A 23,370-nucleotide genomic window follows, 5' to 3' on the forward strand; every position below is an offset into this window, starting at 1 on the left:
CTACGGAAAATTGTAGCTTACCTAATTCACCTGTACCGCATGTCCTTGGACTGTGGGGGAAACTGGAGCACCCGGAGGAAACCGCACGCATTGCTGGGGGTGGGGTTGTTGTTTCGCGAGTTGTTTCGTCAGAGTGGTAGACAGGGACTATCAGCTTATTTGCATTTAAAGGCACAGACTACAACAGTTACCATCTTCTCCGACCCAAAAATTGACCTTTTCAGAAGGGCATAATAAATGATCTGATGAGCATTTTGAGCTGGAACTTCATCGACAGATTATGGAGACACCAAAGACTTCTCTTACATCTTGTAAAAGGGGTGACATTTAAGTTAAGTCCTTTGAGTGTGTTAAAAATGAATGCTTCTTGCGAAAATTGTACAAATCTGTCCTCAATTACTCACATCTTTACAATGTTTAGAACGGTCTCTCTTTTTTGCAACACAACAAGAGGTTTGTTAGCTTGTTTACGCCTCTCTTTTTTTCGCTTCTTGAAGTAAAACGCTCAGTGTGAGGTAAACTACAAGCGCTGTTTGCTTTTGCTACATGGAACACAAAAGAATGAAACATTTTTCCAAACTTCTCCTTTTGTGTTCGTCAGAAGAGAGAAACTCGCAGTGGGATTGAAACGACACGTGTGCAACAAAGCGGCAAACAGTTTCAAAGTGTTATTGCGAAATACGGTAGATGAAAAGAGAAGAAGATCTAAATAAATCTGCATGTCTTTGCATGGTGAAAGAAAGCAGATGATCTATCGGGCTTTACTTATCTACAGTGAAAGTGCAGAGAGAGAAAAAAACAGAAATGGGAGCAACAAAATACTCGAGTGTCCATTCATGTTTTACCACAAAAACACAGAATTACCATAAATACAGAGTGAAAATGAGATACAATGAAGAGAGGGACAGAGAGAGAGAGCGATGTGGCACGAATAACAATGAGAGGTAAAGGGAGAGATGTGGTAGGTAGAAAGAAAGAAAGAAAGAAAGAAAGAAAGAAAGAAAGAAAGAAAGAAAGAAAGAAAGAAAGAAAGAAAGAAAGAAAGAAAGAAAGAAAGAAAGAAAGAAAGAAAGAAAGAAAGAAAGAAAGAAAGAAAAGCTTGCAGTAATGAATAAATAACAGAAGGAAAAAACAAATAAATAAAAAATTAACAAACTATCAAAAGAGAAAAAAGGCAGAATAAGATCAAACAAGTGGGATTATCAAACAAAATAAATAAATATGGATCAACTGCATGAAGAAACAAATGAGCAAATAAAAAGACACTGAATAAACACACATATTGAGAATGAGTAAATAAATAAAATACTGAGGATTTCATAACAAACAAGCAACAAAAACTCACATAATTTAAATAATAATTAAAAAAAACGTTTTCGTAAGCACAAGCAAAATATACAAATACAGTTTGAGCAAACATGTGAACAAATAAAAACTAAAAACTAAAGTAAATAAATGAGTCAATAAATAAATAAATACTGAATATTTCCATAGATTTTTAATTAGAAAATCAATACATGAAATCTAATAAATAAACTAAATAATTAAAATAATTATGCATGGATATAATAATTCATGAAAAACTAATTTTATGAATGCAAAAGCAAAATATACAAATAAAAAACAGTTTGAATAAAGGAATAAACAAATACAAAACTAAATCAGTAAAAAATAACAAAAGTAAGTAAATGAATAAATAAATAAAACTACAAACTAAATTATTTAGATAGAAATAAAGAAAAAATAAAGGAAACACATCTGCAGAATCAACTCTTATGTAGAAAAATTTACACCCTTGTAATCAATCAGCAAACTCCATTATGCTTCCCTTGTTTACTGTTGGCTACTAGGTTACCAATCCTACAGTCAGCAACTCTAAAGCCAGTCAAACTAAAAATTTGATTGATTAATTCATTTTCCTTTGGCTTAGTCCCTTATTTATCAGGGGTAGCTACAGTGGAATGAACCGCCAACTTATCCAGCATATGTTTATGCATCAGATGCCCCGTAAACCAGTACTGGGAAAAACCCAACGCAATCTCACGGCAATTCGTAAGTTTTTGATTTAGTGGCTAATTTGTATGAATTCGTCCGATTTAATTCATACAATTTATTACGATTGCGATCACCCAATGATGGTTGGGGTTAGCGTGGGGTTGGGTGCCACGCCTCCTTTTTAAAATCGTACATTTTCGACTGAACTCGAATTTGGACAAATTAGCCACTAAATTGACAAAACGTAAAAAAAGTACGTTTCCTCGTGAGATCAGGCTGGAAAAGCCATACACACTGTATTCAAAACACAAGGAGAGCATGCAAACTCCACACAGAAATGCCAACTGGCACAGCCATGACTCAAACCAGCAACCTTCTTGCAGTGAAGGAACAGTGCTAACCATTGAGCCATTGTGCCGCCCACTAGAAATTTTAACTTGATGATGCAACATTAATAAAACAAGCAATTACTCCAAATTTTAAATTCCTTTACATTCAGGTCACATTTTACTTTATGATTGGTCTCATGTAAACACGTTAAGTAAATTTGCAGGTGTTATTTAAACATGCTTGAACTTCAGAATGCAGTGATATGCGAAACTTGTCACACAAGCTTGATTTCCCATTCATATGAATGGACAGCTTAACCACTTGTGATCAGATTGATGTAAACGTAATATCTTCATATCAAAACGGAGCCTCAGGATCTGCTGAAGCAGCTATACTAAACTCTTAACAGACTGTACTGTTAAAAAAACCCACCAGAGACTCTGTATTTATAGCCAGACTATATATAAAAATCTGATATGGAGCTCCATTGTGTAACAGAACAAGTAAAATCAGTGCATTTCACATTGTTGGTGTCAGCAAAACCTTCTCAATAAAATAAGAATAAACCGCACTGGGATCAGGTTTTAGTACTGAACACTGCCGGCTTGTCTTGAATGGTGTTGGAAGTCAAGCCTGGCCAAGTAATCCAGTGACAAGTAATTTGTCTGTTTACTGCACTGCACAATCACAGCCAATCTGAACATGTGTCATGAACGTTATGGAGCCGGGAAACATGACTGGATAAGATCAAAAACTTAAAACCACATCAACACATCACCTACGGTAAAACTAAACCTGCTGAATGAACACTTTCACAGCATGCATATTCAAATAAGCTCATTCATTATCAGGCAAACCCATGCAAATCAGACTCTGCAATGTGTTGGATTCACAGAAATAACGCACAGTGTAAAAACCAATGCATTCTTATTTCCTGCGCAAATCTAGCAGATCAGATTAACGTTAGTCATATTTAAGTTTTAGCCACAGCCATATCACCCTGCAGCCCAAGAACGGTTACCCAGTGAAGCTAAGCAGGGCTGAGCCTGATCAGTACCTGGATGGGAGACCACATGAGACAACTAGATTGCTGCTGGATGTGGTGTTAGTGAGACCAGCAGGTCTGTGTGGGCCCTAATGCCCCAGTATAGTGAAGGAGACTTGATACTGCTCAGTGAGTGCCGTCTTTCGGATGAGATAAACCGAGGTCCTGATTCTTTGTGGTCATTAAAAATCCCAGGATGTCCTTCAAAAAAAAGAGTAGGAGCTTAACCGGGGTTTAAACCCACCAGAATGGAGAAGTCCGAGAGTAAAATGAGAAAATATGATACACCAATGTTTTGGAATATGGAAAAACTGTACCTGATCGGACAGTTAAAAGATTTAACTTGGGCCATCACTTTACTGATAGATCTGTCTCTGTGGGATAGCAGCGTAATTAATATATATGGGATCCGAAGCGATGACTTGCCACAGATAATCGGTTTTGGGGGGTTAAAATCCCTGGCATCTGGCTGAGATCAAGACCTTTTATTACGTTTGGCTAGCTAAAGCGATCCACTTCCGGGAGAGGTATAAATAAGAAGCCATGCGATTTACATCCAGCAGGAAGTTGAAATTTCGAGGCACCTAATTAGAGCCGTAAAGCTTAACTTTTTGATTCAAGGTGAAAAATTTAATATGTTGGTGACGTCCTGTAGATTAATAGGTACCGAAAAAGTCCATAGAGCGGGCTGATCACCAGAATGGGGAAGTCCCAGAGTAAAATGAGAAAATATGATACAGCGGTGATTTGGAATATCGAATAAGTTTTTACGCTGATTTCATCTGTTTTTATATGATTTGCTTCTAACTTATTTATACTCGTCTCCTTTATTCTTGTTTCTGTAAAGCACTATAAATTGTCACTGTGATTGAAATGTGCTATATAAATAATCTTGCCTTGGCTTGCCTAAAAAAATGTGTAAATCCAATTAACCTTTTTTTTCAGGGTTAGAGGGCTTACAACTAACAAATATGATCACATTAGTCTGGTTCTATCAGCATTAGGTTCACATAATCTTGGACCCGGCCCTATTCCTAACTTGAGCATTGACATATGTAATGAATTTAACAGATTTAGTTTTTTAACTAGAACTACACCAGCAATTACTATAACTCCGCTGCCTGATTGATACACTAGAATGTTTCCACAATAATATCAGGGCCGGCGCGTCCATAGAGGCAACAGGGCGGCAGAATAGAGAGGGCGGCGTCCGCGACACTACCCTCACGACCCTCGCCCTCAGTTATATCCACGTCTAGGGCAGCAGAATAGAGAGGGCGGCGTCTGCGACACTACCCTCACCACCCGCGCCCTCAGTTATATCCATGTCTAGGGTGGCAGAATAGAGAGTGCGGCGTCCACGACACTACCCTCACCACCCTCGCCCTCAGTTAAATCCACGTCTAGGGTGGCAGAATAGAGAGGGCAGCGTCCCCGACACTACCCTCACCACCCTCGCCCTCAGTTATATCCGTGTGACCGCTTCTATAGGGCGGCAGAATAGAGGGGGCGGCGTCCGCGACACTACCCTCACCACCCGCCCCCTCAGTTATATTCACGTCTAGGGCGGCAGAATAGAGAGGGCGGCGTCCGCGACACTACCCTCACCACCCGCGCCCTCAGTTATATTAACGTCTAGGGCGGCAGAATAGAGAGGGCGGCGTCCACGACACTACCCTCAACACCCGCCCCCTCAGTTATATTCACGTCTAGGGCGGCAGAATAGAGAGGGCGGCGTCCGCGACACTACCCTCAACACCCGCCCCCTCAGTTATATTCACATCTAGGGCGGCAGAATAGAGAGGGTGGCGTCCCCGACACTACCCTCACCACCCGCCCCCTCAGTTATATTCACGTCTAGGGCGGCAGAATAGAGAGGGCGGCGTCCGCGACACTACCGTCACCACCCGCCCCCTCAGTTATATTCACGTATAGGGCGGCAGAATAGAGATGGCGGCGTCCGCGACACTACCCTCACCACCCGCCCCCTCAGTTATATTCACGCTTAGGGCGGCAGAATAGAGAGGGCGGCGTCCGCGACACTACCCTCACCACCCGCCCCCTCAGTTATATTCACGCTTAGGGCGGCAGAATAGAGAGGGCAGCGTCCGCGACACTACCCTCACCTCCCGCGCCCTCAGTTATATTCACGTCTAAGGCGGCAGAATAGAGAGGGTGGCATCCGCGACGCTACAGTCACCACCTGTGGCCTCAGTTATATCCACGTCTAGGCTCCCCCACCCCTGCTTTCACTTTAGGGTTGAGGGCGGTGTGACCGTCCTTTACCTAGAGCGGCAGATCAGCTTGCTCCGGCCCTGAATATAATGTATTGTTATGACTTTTTATTCTCTTTTCTTTATCTGTGTTAACAATCTATATTCTAAAAGCACTATAGAAATAAAAAAAAACACTTGGAGCATTCATCAGATGGCTTTAGAAAGGGTTTAAATTCAAGCATCGGAAAACAGACTTTAATAAATTATTAATCTCCCCGCGTTTCACTTAGTCCTTCGGGTCTCCGCTTTTGAATTTCAGTCTGACACCGAAGGTGTGAGAAATGCACCAAAATAATAACAATATAAGTGTGTGTGTGATGTGTGTGTGAAAGTGAGGTGCTTCGGGTTGCCAGATATTGCGTCAGACTTAAAAATGTCCACTCTAATAAAGGCAAACAGTGTTGCTAGACCGTGGTCTGTGTTCTCCAGGCGGCAGACCGCACAGGCAGACTTACATAAACACAATAAACATGCCGAAGACACCGATCGGCTGTTTATTTATTCATTCGGTTCCGTCTGTCTGTTTTATTCAGTGGCAATGCCTCTGATCTGTGAGACCCTCAGCTTCTGGACGAGGAGAGATACATGCAACCTTTGACCCTGAGCTCTGATCTCTGACCTGCAGACGCACAGGTCATTATGAGCAGCGGATGCACATAAAAGAGTCATGGCATCACTGCTGGGGTCTCCTATTGAGGGGCTATCAGTGGTGAATTATGAAAGACAAATAGTTGGGGAGATATTTCGACAGCTGTTGCATTTAAAAAATAACTTGTGCTGCTTGATTAAACAACTTATACAAAATTTGTGTTTGGAAAACATGAAGGAATTGTGTAGAATTTTGTACAGTGTGGTATTCAGCAATACAATATACTTTTTTCTGTCAGTGAATACTTTCATCTGGTCAGTGAATCACAAGTTCCAGGATTAATTTTCTGATATGCGCATAATAAAAGCCAAGAGCACCCCAAGCCCAGCCTGTAAATATACAGTGACACTCAAAACTACATTTTAGTTTTAATATACTACTTAACATGTTTTAGGAACAACAAATAATAACTTGACTTCTAGTTGATCATTTGGCATCAGAAGAACACCAACAGCCTGAGGTATCAAGACATTTGTGCTGCCCATTACATTCCAAACCACAGGAGAGGGCAAAATCTTCAGCAGGATAGCGCTCCTTCTCATACTCCAGCCTCCACATCAAAGCTCCTGAAAGCAAAGAAGGTCAAGATGCTCTAGGATTGGCCAGCACAGTCACCAGATATGAACATTATTGAGCATGTCTGAGGTAAGATGGAGGAGGCATTGAAGATGAATCCAGAAATTGGAAATTTCTTTGCCATTCCAGATGACTTTATTAATAAGTCCTTTATTGTTCCTAAAACTTGGATAGGCGACAAGACTTTTGTCAGGTAGTGTATGTATTATTTTGTTATTGTGGGCACGTCAGTATACCCAATATACATACCAGTGAAAGAAAAACATTAATCTGAACAAATAAATGGATAAATGAATCAATCAATCAATAAATACTATTCTGAAACATTTCAAAAAAGAACAAGTGAAAATATTGAAATTATATATATATATATATATATATATATATATATATATATATATATATATATATATATATATATATATATATATATATATATATATTATTAGAGCATAATTTACTGAATTAAATATCACTTAATAATAAAATAATTATTAAATATACTGTTTAATAGTAAAAATAAACATGCACCTAATAATTTTAATATATAATAAGCACATAAAATGTAAAACAATTTAAAAAGAATACACAAAAACAACTAAAGATCAATCGAAGAAAGTTTTTTAACAGAATATATAAATTAATAATAGAAAATAGATATAATAAGTGGATAAATGAATAATAATGTCAATAAATGAAATAATAAATGAAATATTAAATATTTTATTTGTTCATTCATTCATATACACTAGCGTAAATAAAATTTTATTAAAAGTTAAAAAAAGGTAAATTGTTAAATATTTATTAAAAAATTTAAATAACTGCTTTCTTGTTGTTCGTAGTTTCAGATGACATAATTACCATTACAAATATTATTTTTAATTATTATTATTATTATAAATAATAATAATTAATATTAGAGTGATTTCTGAAGGATCATGTGACTCTGTAGACTGGAGTAATGAAGCTGAAAATTCATCTTCAAACTCACTGGAATAAATCATTAAATTAAATTATAATCTACTTTTGAACAGTTATTTTAAGTTATTTTTAAGTGCAATAACATTTCACAATTTTACTGTATTTTTAATTAAATAAATGCAGCCTTGGTGAGCAGGAGAAGCTTATTTTAAAACATTTAATAATCTTACTTACCCCAAACTTTTGACCAATATATAATGAATGAATAAACAAATAAAAATTAGGCCAAGCTAAATGAAACAAAAATAAAATGTATAAAATGCACTATATATATATATATATATATATATATATATATATATATATATATATATATATATATATATATATATATATATATATATATATATATATACATACACACATACACAGAAATATATATAGAAATATATATAAAAATATCAACCCAACATACACCCATACCAAAAATATCACGATTGCTGTTTTTGATGTCTCTGTGAAATTCTGGTTTATATGCATCATGATCATCTGTTTTAGATTTGTTCAGTGTCTATTAGATAACAACTGCATGTCTAGAACAACACTCATACAACCTCTTCTTTATAACCCTCATGTTCTGAAATATTCCTTAAATTCACAGCACAATCTCTACCAGACCAGATACACACCATAATTATGGTTTAAAAGATATTTAATACCGGCAGTATATCTCAAAGTGCTTCAGAAGAGAAATATGCGAACGTGCGCGCATGTCTCTTTCTTGATCAGAGGCAGAATTCATTTCCATCTCTACGTGGGATCCGCATGCATAAACACTCTCAAATGAGATGTCAGCACAACACACACCCCGAGATTAATCAGGATAAAAATAAGCTTTTTTTTTCCTTTTTACGGGCCTCCTCCTGACGCAGGTGTGCCGAGTGCTTTTAATTACTCTCTTCAGATGTGTGGATCTGAAAGGCAGCAGCAAAAAAAAAGTGGCAGTTCCACTTGATAGTGAGCACGAAGGACTGTGCGCCCTGCTCACTGTGGAGATCAGAGCACTCGAGAAGAGCAGGGCATGGGGTGTGAAGACCCTGCAGAGAGATGTATGCCACTGCGGCGTCAGTTCATAACCCAGCTAAAAAATAAAATAAAATAAAATTTAAAGAGCTCCTATTATGCATGGTAAAAGGTCATAGTTTGGCTTTGGGGGTCCACAACAACACGCTGATATGCATGCAAACAACAAGCCTCCCTTGGACAGGTGTTTAAAAATAAGCAAGTCTGCTATAACATTAAAAGGGCTCCAATTTGACCCCCTTTACAAGATGTGAGAGATGTCTTTGGTGTCTGTAAAGTTTCAGCTCAAAATACCTATCAGATCATTTATTATACTTTGTTGAATCTGCTCATTTTGGGCTCAGATAACAGTGTGCCAACCCGACACTACAGCATAACTTTTCAATCCAGATGGATGGGGCAACCATTACTGCATCCAAAATGGTGAAAAGCCTTGGATTAAGGATTGATCACCAACTAAACTTCTCTGACCACATCTCTAGAACTGCTCGATCGTGCAGATTCGCACTCTATAACATCAGAAAGGTCCGAACCTTTCTGTCTGAACATGCAGCTCAACTCCTTGTTCAAGCTCTTGTTCTGTACAGACTGGACTATTGCAACTCTGTACTAGCCGGGCTTCCAGCTAACGCTATCAAACCTCTTCAGCTGTTTCAGAACGCAGCAGCACGAGTGGTCTTTAATGAACCTAAAAGAGCACATGTCACTTCGCTGCTCATCCGTTTGCACTGGCTGCCAGTTGCTGCTCGCATCAAATTCAAAGCTCTGATGTTTGCTTACAAAGCGACTTCTGGCTTTGCTCCTTCTTATCTGCTCTCACTTCTGCAGATTTATAGGCCCTCCAGAAACTTGCGTTCAGTGAATGAACGTCGCCTCGTGGTTCCATCCCAAAGAAGGAAGAAAACACTTTCCCGAACGCTCGCGCTCAATCTGCCCAGTTGGTGGAATGAACTCCCTAACTGCATCAGAACGGCAGAGTCACTCGCTGTCTTCAAAAAGCGACTAAAAACTCAACTATTTAGTCTATACTTTCCTTACTAATATGCAATTCCCTCTCTGACTCCTCCAAAAACTACAAAAATAAATAAATAAATAAATAATTTCTAATGTTTTGCTTCTTACACTGTCTTTACATACCTGAAATTTGCCTACAGCACTTATTCATTGTTGCTCTAATAGTTGTGTAAATTGCTTCCTTGTCCTCATTTGTAAATTGCTTTGGATAAAAGTGTCTGCTAAATGACTAAATGTAAATGTGTGTAGTTGTTTTTGTAGCCTGTGCCTTTAAATGCAAATAAGCTGCTTCTTCCCACCCACTGTTTCAATATGCGTATTGGCTACTGCGTCAAGTCAGTGAAGCTGAAGGCGGATTCACCCTGCTAAGACTGAACCCTTGTAATTTCTAGTTTATGTGATCTGTTAGGTTTGCATTCAGTCAACATATCTGTAAAGTATTGAGGTCCTAATGGCCATTTAGTGATTTATAGACAAGTATTAATACTTTAAATATATTCTGAATGTAACAGGGAGCCAGTGTAAAGACCTGAGGACAGGTGTGATGTGCTCTGATTTTCTGGTTCTGGTTAAAATAGGTGCCCTTTAAACAAACTATGTTGAACATTAATACATTTAATTAGTTTGTTTAAATTCAGCCCATATACATTGTTTGCAACCACCTACCCTGAAAAAAATGTAGTCAACATACCCGTCAACCCTCCCGTATTTTACAGTTCTATCCCGCCATCATCGCGTAAAGGTATTTTCCCGCATTTCTCCCCTATGTTTAGTCTTTCTCTGAACAGCCGAGCCTCCCTATATGCAACCCATACTGCCGAACCACCAGGGGTCGCCCTTGCTCTAAAACGTGAGTCTTCTGTGCTTTCGCTTTGTTCAGGAATGAAAACACTTATAAATAAATATTAAAAACGGTGCAATTCCATTTCCTTTTGATTACAGGTGCCGTCGCCCATCCTGTACAGTCCTCAAAACAGTCATATAATCGTGCATGACTGTTAGCTGACGTGCTCCATAGTGATAAACAGATGCAGTTTCCCAAACGGATTCTGCACACACGATTTGAAGCGGAGAGAAAGTCTGACTTTTGGGTGCGTGTTTAAACAGACATACACACATAATTAATAATAATAACATAAGGATGTCAATCTGTGTGGGTTTTTTTTCCAAACACGACTAATTTAGTCTAAAATAAGCATAAAAAGTTAGGAAAGCAGTCGAATGCTTTCATTATAATGTTAGATGTGTGCATTTTTAAAGTGAGAACTCTTATTTAAAGGGTCACGAAACACCAAAACACATTTTTTGAGCTGTTGACAGTCGTATATGTGTCCCACACTGCTAAAAACACAATTAGGGCACATATATCTCACTAAAAAGTGTAAATTGGTTGTTTTTGGGTTATTTCAAGCAAATTCGTACTTCCGGTTTGAAACGAATTTTTGAAGCTGCGTCACGGTCATGACATAATAGCCTGTATTCCAGCGTGCAGACTGGACGTCTGTGCCAGAGTGTGTCTTATTACGTCTTACAGTGTGTTGCATTAATGCATGAGTAAAGCTTGGTTCAAACCAATCAGCGCGCTCTATTGTGCAACTTCATTGTGCATAATATTCATTACTGTCACAGTGTTTAGACGACAGAGACGCCACGTTGTGTTGGCAAAACAAGCGTGAAGTGTTGCTTTTATAGTTTGCTGCAGTTAAGTTTCGTTTTCATTTTCTCTCTGTGAGAGCTCAGACTCACGTGTGGATTACACTGTACGCGACGCTCGACAACAATAACTTACATGTCTGAGGAGGATTATTGTATACCTGAGAGCTGTTCTCATCTGCAAACGCTGAGATCCAGATTCGCTTGTAGTCTCCTCTAAATAAAGACGCTGCTCTAGTTGCTGGTGATTGTCCTGTCTCTACAGATTTGGTAAGTGAGCGACCAGTGCTCTTTGTTTATTCAGTTTGTTTGTATCGAACTAAGTTAACCATTGCACCGAGTGTAAACATGTTAGCACTACAACTAAACTTTAACCTTGTGTAGAATTTTCAATGCATTTAGTGACCAGAATAACACACGCGGTTTTCTGACACTACCTGCCGTGTGCATCTAAGTTTCCGGGAAATGCGGAGGTTTTTTTTTCTCTCATTCGCCGTGCGGTATCAAACATTGCATGAAAAATACACGCTTAGGGCAGTTCCTCGAATCAAATATTTCGCTTGTCGCGAGGGGCATGACTGAATTCCCTGAATGAAAGAGCCAAACTGCAGTTAAAGTCCACCATTTAATAATTTGGCAAATAATTCGACTACAGATGTCCATGTAGGTTAAACACCATCACTTTCAACTGTGTGTGTGTGTATTTTGACTCGCGCGTGCACAAATAGACACTCCCACACCATCCCACTTTTCTTTCTCCGACACTCCCCCCTAAACAGAGCTGGACACGCCCACTTTTCTGACTTTTTCCAAAGTAGAGGTGTGAAAACACACTGCTGAAACGAGGGGGTTTCATGGCCTTTTAATGTAGTAAAAAAATCTTAATAAATGAGAGATTCATTCATTGCTCTTTAATCAGAATAATAATAATTTTAAAACATATTACTGACCATTTAATCGTTTATTTACAATAAAACAGCTCCAAATGAACACATTTAGTAATTTGGGGATTTTTTTAAGGGTGGGTGGCACTTATTATGGAGGGCATATCCCAAATTTTCACATCCAAATGTTGACAGGTATGGTGGTCAATCAAATGAACATTTTTTCCCAGTGTAAAATACTACATAATACCTATATATTCAACAAAAGCGACCAAAGAGTTTTAACAGAACAAAACAAGAAACGTTTTGAGAAGAGAACTCTCCTCGACACATGACCTTACTTGTCTTTGTGATCAAATAAATGTAGCCATGGTTAGCATGAGAAACTAAGAATGACCTAAATCAATCTGAAACATCAGTGTTGAGGCCATTTTAACAGATCGTTTCAGCAGGATTGTTTACTTTACATCAGTTGTCTAAGCAAAGAGTGCACTTTGGGACAGGATTACACAACTAAACCGTCTTCTGTGTGGAAATACAAAAGCAGCCAATCAGGATTGTGTAATGTATGCAGTGTTCGTGAGGTGGCGGCATCAGAGATTCGCTCAATACTACCAATCTGACAGGACATGTAAAAGCTAAACGCTCAATAGAATACAGCGTGTACTCGGAGGTACTACATGAAAAGACGGTGGCGGGAAAACTCTGGTGGCGTAATTAACATCACAATGTCACCGTGAATGCCTTCGTCGTGTCACTTTCCTTTCACTGTCTCGAGATGAAGATACAGGGCACAGACTGTGCAGTGAGTTTCTCAAGTGTAAGAAAGACTTAAATGTACAGACCCAAAGTACAGTTGAAGTCACAATTATTAGGCCTTCTGTGAATTTCTTTTTCAAATATCTCCCAAATGATGTCTAACAGAGCAAGGACATTTTCACGGTATTTCCTATAATAGTTTTACTTCAGAAGAAATTCTGGATTGTTTTATTTAGGCTAAAATAAAAACTGTTTTAGTTTTTTTTGAGCCATTTCAAGGTCAATATTATTAGCCCCCTAAACAACATGTTTTTAATTGTATATAGAAGACGCCACTGTTATACAATGACTTGCCTAATTACCCTAACTTGCCTAACTCACCTAGTAAAGCCTTACAATTGTCCCTTTACGCTGAATACTACTAGTAGTAATAATAATAATAATAATAATAATAATAATAATAACAATATTAAAGCTGCAAGCAGCGATGATAGGGACCTCGCACCCGGGCTCACCGCCGCCCGGTGGCCTCAGTATGACAGAAAACAGCGAATAATAATATTTTAAGCCGTTATATATAAAAAACCTCAGAAAATCACAGATTTATGCCAAACTTCCTCCTGTCAGCAGGTGGCGCTATGACTGTGACTCAATATTGGTATGTAGATGCCTTCAATGCAGGAATCTTAACAATCATGTGAAGTTTCAGACAGATCAGGCATTGTGTGGCTGAGTTATAAGCCAAACTACCTTTTGCCAGCAGGTGGCGCTATGACAGACTGATTATTGACATGTGGATCTGTTCAGGAGAGGAATCTTATCAACCATGTGAATTTTCAGGCAGATCAAACATTGTTTGGCTGAGTTTAAAGTAATTTCATGTTGCCAGTAGGTGGCGCTATGACTGTGATTCAATATTGCAATGTTGAAGTCTTCAGGAGAGGAATTTAATCAACCATGTCAAGTTTCAGGTGGATGGTACATTGTGTGGTTGAGTTATAACGACTTCCTGTTCAATGGCGAAGCGTTGAGGTTTGTCATGCCGCCACGGACACGCCCCTCTGCGAAAACTCTAGATCTTCACAATATATCATCGCTAGAGCTTTGAAATGACACCCCTCAAATTTGGTGCTGATACGATAAAGTTTGTAGGAGTTTGTTACAGTGTAAAACATGTCATTTCCTGTTGCCAGCAGGTGGCGCTATTACTGTATCTGGACATCGGCATGTAAACATGTTCAGGTCAGGAATGTTATCAGAGGTGTGAATTTTGAGGCAGATCGGATAATGCATGCCTGAGTTATAAAGACTTCCTGTTTTGTGGCGAGTCATCAAAGTTTGTGAGGCCGCCACGGACACGCCCATCGATATAAACTCTAAAGCTTCGCAATTTAACATCGCCAAGGCCTTTAGATGATAAAACCCAATTTTGGTGTCGATCGGATAAAATCCCTAGGAGGAGTTCGTTAAAATACAACGCCTGGAAATGGCAAAAACGCCACTTTTTCGCCGCAGGAAGTCAAAAATATCCGACTTCCTGTTGGGTTTGAGATATGGCTCCAAGAGACTTTTTCGTATGTTTTGGTGTGTTTGAGGTGTGTGCCAATTTTCGTGCATGTGCGTGATTCGTATATCGGGGGCTCGTCCGTTTAATTTTTCTAGGTGGCGCTGTCGAGTCATTTTGCCACGCCCACTTCCGAAGCCCATAACAAACGTAAATTTTCGCCACTTCTGAGGCGTGTGCAAAGTTGCGTGAGTTTTCGGGCATGTTTAGCCCCTCAAAACCGCGATTCATTCCGCGGAAGAAGAAGAAGAAGAAGAAGAATAATAATAAACAGAGCAATTCCAATAGGGCCTACGCACCGTTTCGGTGCTCGGCCCCTAAATATAGGGATGTAACGGTATTGTAAATACCGTAATACCACAATATGAATTTTTTTCGATATTACCATTGTCGCATGACTCGGTAAAACTATAGGTCTTCTGAGAAAATTTGCTCAGGCGAATGAAGCGAACGGGAGGTACCGGAAACTACAATTCCCATCAGCCCAGGCTTGGCCATAATCCCTTGCGGTCTGTTGTCGCTACAGATCCAGTAATGCGGAAATGGAGTGTGCTGCTAGAAGCGGGGATCAAAAAGAGCTGGAAAACCCTAAAGCGGGTGTTGTCGCCGCGCGCGTACTGAATAGTGGTGTTGTCGCGCGAGTTCTTATCAGCTGTGTTGTCGCGCGCGTACTGTAAAGCGGGGACGGAGGGTGTGTCGCGTTGCGGGGCACTTTTGATCATTTTGGAAGGGCACTTTCTATCCAAGATTAAAAAGGGCATGTGCACTGAACAGGTTGAGCACTGTGTGTGCACGTGCCTGCAAGTTGGGGAATACGACTAATAATCAGTCATGGGGACTGCAGAAACACAGCACACTGTTCAGATTGATGCAGACATGACACCTCTGTCACACTCATGGTTTGTCCTCTCAAGTGGGGGAAAGACAATGCACAATACCCACTGCTGTCAACCTGGGCCAAGTCATATCTCTCTTGTCCCAGAAACCTCAGTCCCAAATGAGAGGGTTTTTTTCTGTTGCAGGGGACATTGTAAATACCCAGAGATACCAGCTTTTACCAGATTATATTTATATGATAATTTTCCTTTAAAGCCATCTCTATCTAAGTGAGTGAGTGATTAAATGTTGAATGTGACGAGTTTTCAACACTACTAAATTGAAACTTTATTTTTTTACATGGTTTAATATTTTTTTGTTATTAAAATTGAAGTTCCTGTTTCAAAGCTTACAGATAGATGGCTAATTTGTATGTTATTGACACTTTTGGCACTTTTTTGGAGTATTTTCATAAGTTTTGTTTTTTCCTGTAAATGATTCAATAAATACTATACCGTGACATTCATACCGAGGTATTACCGTACCATGAAATTCTGATACCGTTACATCCCTACAATAATACATTTTATTTGTAATGCGCTTTTCTTATACTCAACACAACACACAGGCAAAATACTAACAAGGCAAGCAAAACAGCACAACAACACAAGATGCAATAAAACAATAACAATATGAACCATAAGATGGAAATAAAAAAGTTAAACAAAATGATCATCCTAAGTTAAAAGCAATGCCTAAAAGGTGAGTCTTAACCACTTAAACTCTGCGGACCCGGTACCGGGTCCGTGACATCATCGACTTTCACTTTCAGATTTAAAGGGCTAGCGTTGCACCAGACCCCCGTAAGTGGTGTCATTTGAAAGTGTAGAATCTATATTTTATGCATATATGCATCACTTTAGTTTTTATTCTACCGTACAAAAGTTATTTACACTTAAATACACAGTATTTTGGATACCCGAGCTAGGTATTTTACATTGGTTCATTTTCATATTTCTTTATGACACATGTACAAGTTATAGCTCAAATGAAAGCTCTTGTCGGTGCTCATACAGTTCTAGCATTCTTTTTACTGAATTATATTCATATGCCAAACAGTTGTTGAATGAATCGCAGTGTTTCCATGGTGCAGAAATGTAAACAATACATTCATGATCAATAAGCAGCCACAGATAGCACAGACAGCTGTCATCTCTTACCTTATGCTGTGCGCTTCAGGGCCATTCTCCTCTGTTTTTGAGGTGATGTGCATAAGTAATCCTTTTATATGTCTGATGTGGTCCAAACACAGTGAATTATGTTTGATCAAACAAAAGAATAGTGAAATATGAAAACAATGATCGGTCCCTGTGGCTTGTACAGCACCTCTCATCAGTTGGAATGCAATAACTTTTGCATAGATTATGGTAGAGACATTTTTCTTTTTTCCTATGATTACAGACATGTGCAGGAACCACCAAAATTAATTACAGCACGCTAGACCACACACAACCTAAAAGCTACACTTTCAAATTTGAGTTTATAAAAAAATACAAAAAGTCTCTTTTTTTAGGTGTTTATTATAACACAGACAACATATACAGATATTTTAAACACTTTCAATAGTGTTTTATGAAAACTCAAAGGGTTTTCTTTAAAATGATACCAAATTTTTGCATTTACACCTCTGCATGTGGATTTGGGAAGCTTTTAAATTTGGGTAGGCAAAATCCAGGCGGAAATCCCCAAATAGCAGCAGAGTTTAAGTGGTTCCTAACGCTGATGGGGAGTGTATTCCAAAGCTTGGGCGCACTTTGTGAAAAAGCCCTCCCACCCATGGTCTTGACTTTACACCGTGGCTGATGCAATGTAAGTCCCGATGCAGAACGAAGACTGGGGGCTGGGGTGGCGAGGGTCACCAGGTCGCAGATGTAACTGGGTGCTAACCCATGCACTGCTTTGAAAGTTAAAATCAAGGTCTTAAAATCAATCCGTGGTTAAACAGAAAGCCAGTGTAATTGTTGTAGCACAGGAGTAATATGGTGGCGTGATGATGTGTGTGTTAGAACCCATGCAGCGGAATTTTGTATAGATTGTAGTCTTCTGAGAGTACTTGCAGGTAAACCCCCAAAAAAGGGAATTACAAAAACCAAGATGTGATGTGATGAAGGCATGGATAAGCCTCTCTGCATCAGGTCTTGAGAGACATGAGGCTCTATTTTGACTGTCCATGCGCAGAGCGCAAAACGCAGGGCGCAAACGCTTTCAGGGCGCGTCAGGACGCGTTTTTGCTAATTTAAGGACAGGAAATCTGGCGTGCGCCGTGGCGCATGGTCTAAAAGGGTTGAGTTTATTTTCTTAATGAGTTATAGGTGTGTTTTGAGAATAAACCAATCAGAGTCTCATCTCCCATTCCCTTTAAGAGTCAGCTGCGTCGAGCCAAGAGCGCATTCGCTATTTACAGGACACAAAGTAAGTCTAAGTGGAAAAAACTAGCATTTCACTAGCAAACAGTTCACAGTTTTTTTAACAGAAAACTGTTAAACAGAGCATCTACTGCGTGAGAATGAGAGATAATAGATCTACTTTCACTTTCACTCTTGGATAGGGAAACCTTTACGCACAAACATCAATTAGCCTATAAATAATTAATTTCGTTTGTTAAGCGCAAATATTTGTTTCAAAACTATTTCTAAATTCAGTTCTAATTTCTAACAAACGAATAAATGAACAATAATGACCAAGTGTGGTCAAAATACTGAGTTATTTCCAAATACACCTGCCATGCCCCATATGGTCTAAAACCTGACAGGTGGGCAAATCTAAGCTCGTTTTTATTAAAGCAAATATAAATATGGATATAATAAATAATACTGCTAATAATAATAACATTATACAAAAGCAAACTGTTATGAATGAACTGAAAAAGCCTCCCGAGATGAAGAAGACATAAAAGCAGTGATTTTTTTATATTTCTGTAGGCTAAAAAATAATATGTTTTGTAATATTTTAATCCTTTATATTTATATCCTATATCTATTCTTATTATATCCTATATATATCCTTAATAATTAAATTGTTTCATATGTAAAGATATTTGCCTATTGGTCTCTTGTGTGTATTAAGCAGTGTGTAAGTGAGGTGCAACTCTTCGCCGGAGTTTAGACCGGGTTAGTTTTGGTCTAATGAAAAATCTATTATAGATTCTCAAAATAGCAACGCGCCAGCGGTTCGCCTCAGAACACCTTCCTTTTTACACCAGAACGCCTATGGACGCACATATGAGCGCTAATGCATTTGCTATTTAAACAGTGTAGCGCCACGCCTCAAAACGACTCTTGCGCCAAGCTGAAACTACCAAAAGACTATTGCGCCGCGTCTTGCTCCCCACTGCGCCGGGTGTATGATAGGGCCCATGGTCTTGAAACCAGTAGTATCAGTAGTACCAGTAGTAACCACTAGTATCTTGAAAAATAGCTAGTCAAATATTATGTGCTGTCATCATGACAAAGAAAAGAAATCAGATATTAGAAATTAGTTATTCAACTATTATATTTAGAAATGTGTCAAAAAATCTTTGTTCAGTTAAACAGAAATTGGGGGGAGGGATTTTTCATGAATAATTCAGAAAGAAAGTTGATGTGTATGTGTATCAGTATATTATAATATACAATAGTCTACAGAACAAACCACCATTATGCAATAACTCGCCTAATTACCCTAACCTGCCTAGTTCACCTAATTAACCTAGTTAAGCCTTTAAATGTCACTTTAAGCTGTATAGAAGTGTCTATAAAAATATCTAGTCAAACATTATTTACTGTCATCATGGCAAAGATTAAGTAAATTTAAGTTATTAAAACTATTATGATTAGAAATGTGTTGAAGAAATCTTCTCACCGTTAAACAGAAATTTGGGGAAAAATAAACAAGCGGTCTAGTAATTCAGAGGGGCTAATAATTCTGACTTCAACTGTATATTGAATTTATTTATCAATATAGCTTGTAATCTGTTACCTCAAATTTATCGAGTAGATATGGGGTGTTGTTATTTCTTACAGTGTAGGAATGAATAAATCTATGCTGCCTCAATAAAAGGTATGTGCATTTTTCCCTTTTGTTTCTCTTAATCATTCACCGCATGAACCGGCAGCTCATTTCTCCAATATGAAAGAGAAAATATGCAGCTTTAATGCTCTGAGCGTCAGGATTTCACCAGACCTGCACCAGCTCGCAAATATTCTCTCTCCGTCCCTGGAGGAGCATGTTTGGCATTCATGTTTTCGTCTCTGACTGGAAAATTTATATTCTGCAAGAGTGATGATGATGATGATGATGATGATGATGTTCAGTCTCTCCACCTCAACAGATCTGCGTTCTGATATCTCATTCTGACACTATACTTCAGCTCAAATGCTCATTTTTCTAATACTCTAAAATTGGTGTCTCTGCCAAAATTCCTGCTTGTTTTCAGTGCAGCTTTTTCTGACAGCTTTAAGCATAAACTCACTCTGATTAACAAAAGCATCTTGCTTGATGTCTATTTATTCAGTGTTTTGTGAATCAACCTGGATTGGATTAATTCATGGTTTGTTGACGTGCTGTTGGACAAATATCATTAATAGTGTCGTCATTTAAAATGCAGTAAATGGTTAAACATTTCTGTTTCTTGCATGAAGCTCTTGTTGTAAAGACTGCTGTGTTATTCCTTTTTTTCTTAAGGCAAATCTTAAAATTGTCCTATGGTGTGACTGCCTCAAGCCTACAGTACTTCAATAAATTACAGCTCTTACAAATTAAAAAGAAAATCGCAAACTCATTATTAAATAACTCAGGTCTAATTTTGTAAGTGCCTACTTTTTAGTATATGTCAATAAATTTGTTTTTAAACATAGAAACTTCATACATTTTGTCTGTGAGAACCATGTCTTTCTGTGCAACAGTAATTTTAAAATCCTTTTCCATAAAAAAACTTCATAAAATGTTTTTTTTTAATTAGTTCATAATTATTAATTTATTATTGATTAATATAAATTTTAATAATTTTTTTGAATAAATAAATTAAATAAGATTTTTTTAATTAAACATAGTTTTATTAATTACTTTTTACATATTTGAAAAAAATAAAAAATAAAAAATTGCAGGAATTTATAAAAATGTATCCGTTAAAAATACAGTACACTGCAAATAAATCCTGGGCGCCTTAAATTTTTAAGCTGAATCAAATTAACCTTATCAGTTCATTAAACTTATATTATGTTAAATTGGCCTAAAACAGCTTGTGTAATTAAAAAAAAAAAAAGTTAGAACAAGATTAACTTAGTTTAATACGTTATAATGAGCTAAAAACATGCACTGTCATGACTAGCTGAGCATATCATTTTTTACAATGTAGGAGCGTACATTTTTTTCAAAATTTTCTGGTAAATTACTGTAATATGTAAAATCTCCATAAATATGGTATATCGTAAATTTTATGGTAAATCACTAATGGAAAAGTTTAATTCATTTCATTAATTAATTTTCACATAATTACATTTTTAAGAATCAAAAAAGGAAATTGCTGAAATGTATCGAAATTTATACAGAAAAAATTTGGAAGGAGTGTAAAATCCATTTCGAAATGTTATTGTAAATTATCATGTTTATATGGAATCCTGTACATCCTATGGCAAATCACTATAATTATGATATACCATGAATTTTATGTTAAATCACTGCTAAGTTTAAATCAGCAATTCCATGGAAAACTTTCATTAGTTTTCACCTATTTTGGAACCAAAAAAAGGAAATTATCGCAATGTGTTCATTAAAAAAAAAAAGGTAGGAACGTGAAATAAATGTTTACATTTTTATGGTAAATCACAGTGAATATGGTATACCGCAAATTTTATGCTAAATTACCGCTAATTTTAAATCACTAATTCTTTTTTTGGGGAAAAAAAAGGAAATTGCCAAAATTGATCAGAATTTATCTGTTAAAAATAGGGAAGGACCATAAAATAAATGTTGGCATCTTATAGTAAATCATCGTTAATATGGTATAACGTACATTTTATGGTAAATCACAGTGAATATGGTATACCTCCAAATGTATGGTAAATCACAGCTGATTTTAAATTGGCAATTCCATGGAAAACATCAACTAGTTTTATTAATTAGTTTTCATCTATTTCACTTTTTTGGGACCCAAAAAATAATAATTATAGGAATGTGTGTAATAGAAATGTAAAATAGATGAAAAAAAATTATGGTATAGAATAAATTGTATGGTAAATCACAGCTAATTTTTAATCACCAATTCCAAGAAAACTTTGATTAGTTTTAATTATTAGTTTTCACATTCTAATCTTTTTTGGAACCAATATAAAATTACACTTTTGCTGTCCTTTGGTGTCACATCCATCCTTATTAAAAATCTTCAACAAGTCAGAATAGAAAAATATTAATTATTCGTAATATCATATTAAATAAATATCACTACATTAACAGAAGTGTCCAAAAAGATGTTTTTATTAATATTTGCTTTCTCTCAACATAGGACATATTTAGTTAAGTAAAAGTGAAAGTTAGTGATCCTTGTACAGTATGTTTTCAAATTCACAAGTGATCTTTAATGAACCTAAATAAGGCACATGTCACTCCGCTGCTCATCCGTCTGCACTGGCTGCCAGTTGCTGCTCGCATCAAATTCAAAGCTCTGATGTTTGGTTACAAAGCGACTTCTGGCTTTGCTCCTTCTTATCTGCTCTCACTTCTGCAGGTTTATGTGCCCTCCAGAAACTTGCGTTCAGTGAACGAAGGTCACCTCGTGGTTCCATCCCAAAGAGGGAAGAAATCACTTTCCCGAACTCTCGCATTCAATCTACCCAGTTGGTGGAATGAACTCCCTAACTGCATCAGAACGGCAGAGTCACTCGCTGTCTTCAAGAAACGACTAAAAACTCAACTATTTAGTCTATACTTTCCTTACTAATATGCAATTGCATATCTGGTTCTACCGCTAACTGTACTACAAAAAAATAAATAAATAAATAAATAAATTAATAAATAAATAAAATTAAAAATAAATAAAAAATTACTAATGTTTTGCTTCTTACACTTTACATACCTGAAACTTGGCAACAGCACTTATTCATTGTTGCTCTTATAGTTGTGTAAATAGCTTTCTTGTCCTCATTTGTAAGTTGCTTTGGATAAAAGCGTCTGCTAAATGTAAATGTAAATTACATAAAATATCAATATTTTTCTTTAAAAGTGGTGTTTTACAAAAAAAAAGTCAAGCTATATACAAAGAGAACAAAAAAACTTTTTTTTTCCAAAAAACAAACCATGAGCTCAACATAAAATTCTTTCTTGTTTTCTTTGACCATAATTGCATTGCATTCTGGGATTGTTTCGTCTGCGAATGATGCGACTAGCAGTCTAAAAGGGCGGTAACATAGTTATCCTTAAAAAAAATGTCCATAAAATCAAAAAAGCTATTAATACTTCTTGTTTACACGAAGAAAGACATTCTGAATGGACTAAATACCACACGCTGAGTTGTTTAGTGGCTTGTTTCGTGCATGTGGTGCAATAATTCTGTTTTGGTCTTCAACCATGAATAAATCAGATGCAAAGCAGTGTTGAGGTTGTTTACGCCGCTGAAGCAGCTTGAAACATATCTGTGATTTACATATCTATTCAGGAAGGTATTAACTGTGTTAATGTCTAGCTAACACTCAAGCAAACATGAATGCACACAGAAGGAAAGCTCAGTCAGAGGAATCCGCTGCATTAGCTTGTTCAACGGGTTAAATATG

General features: G+C 37.4%; 1 protein-coding gene across 4 annotated transcripts in view; it reads right to left on the reverse strand.

Moving 5' to 3' along the window:
- Positions 1-23,370, reverse strand: part of pigg (phosphatidylinositol glycan anchor biosynthesis class G (EMM blood group)) — a 218,338-nt gene that overhangs the window by 36,720 nt on the left and 158,248 nt on the right. The window contains exon 11 of one of the 4 annotated variants that reach the window (XM_068213288.2): positions 1,489-6,861. The exons of 2 other annotated variants lie outside the window; for them this stretch is intronic. In XM_068213288.2, the coding sequence (XP_068069389.2) occupies positions 6,834-6,861 (28 nt within the window). In that variant the 3' untranslated portion in view covers positions 1,489-6,833. Of the gene's footprint in view, positions 1-1,488; positions 6,862-23,370 lie in introns of those variants that run through there. One more of the 4 variants, XM_073922449.1, reaches the window with a different exon arrangement.

This window comes from Danio rerio, chromosome 14 (genome assembly GCF_049306965.1).
Source record: "Danio rerio strain Tuebingen ecotype United States chromosome 14, GRCz12tu, whole genome shotgun sequence".
Taxonomy (NCBI): Eukaryota; Metazoa; Chordata; class Actinopteri; order Cypriniformes; family Danionidae; genus Danio; species Danio rerio.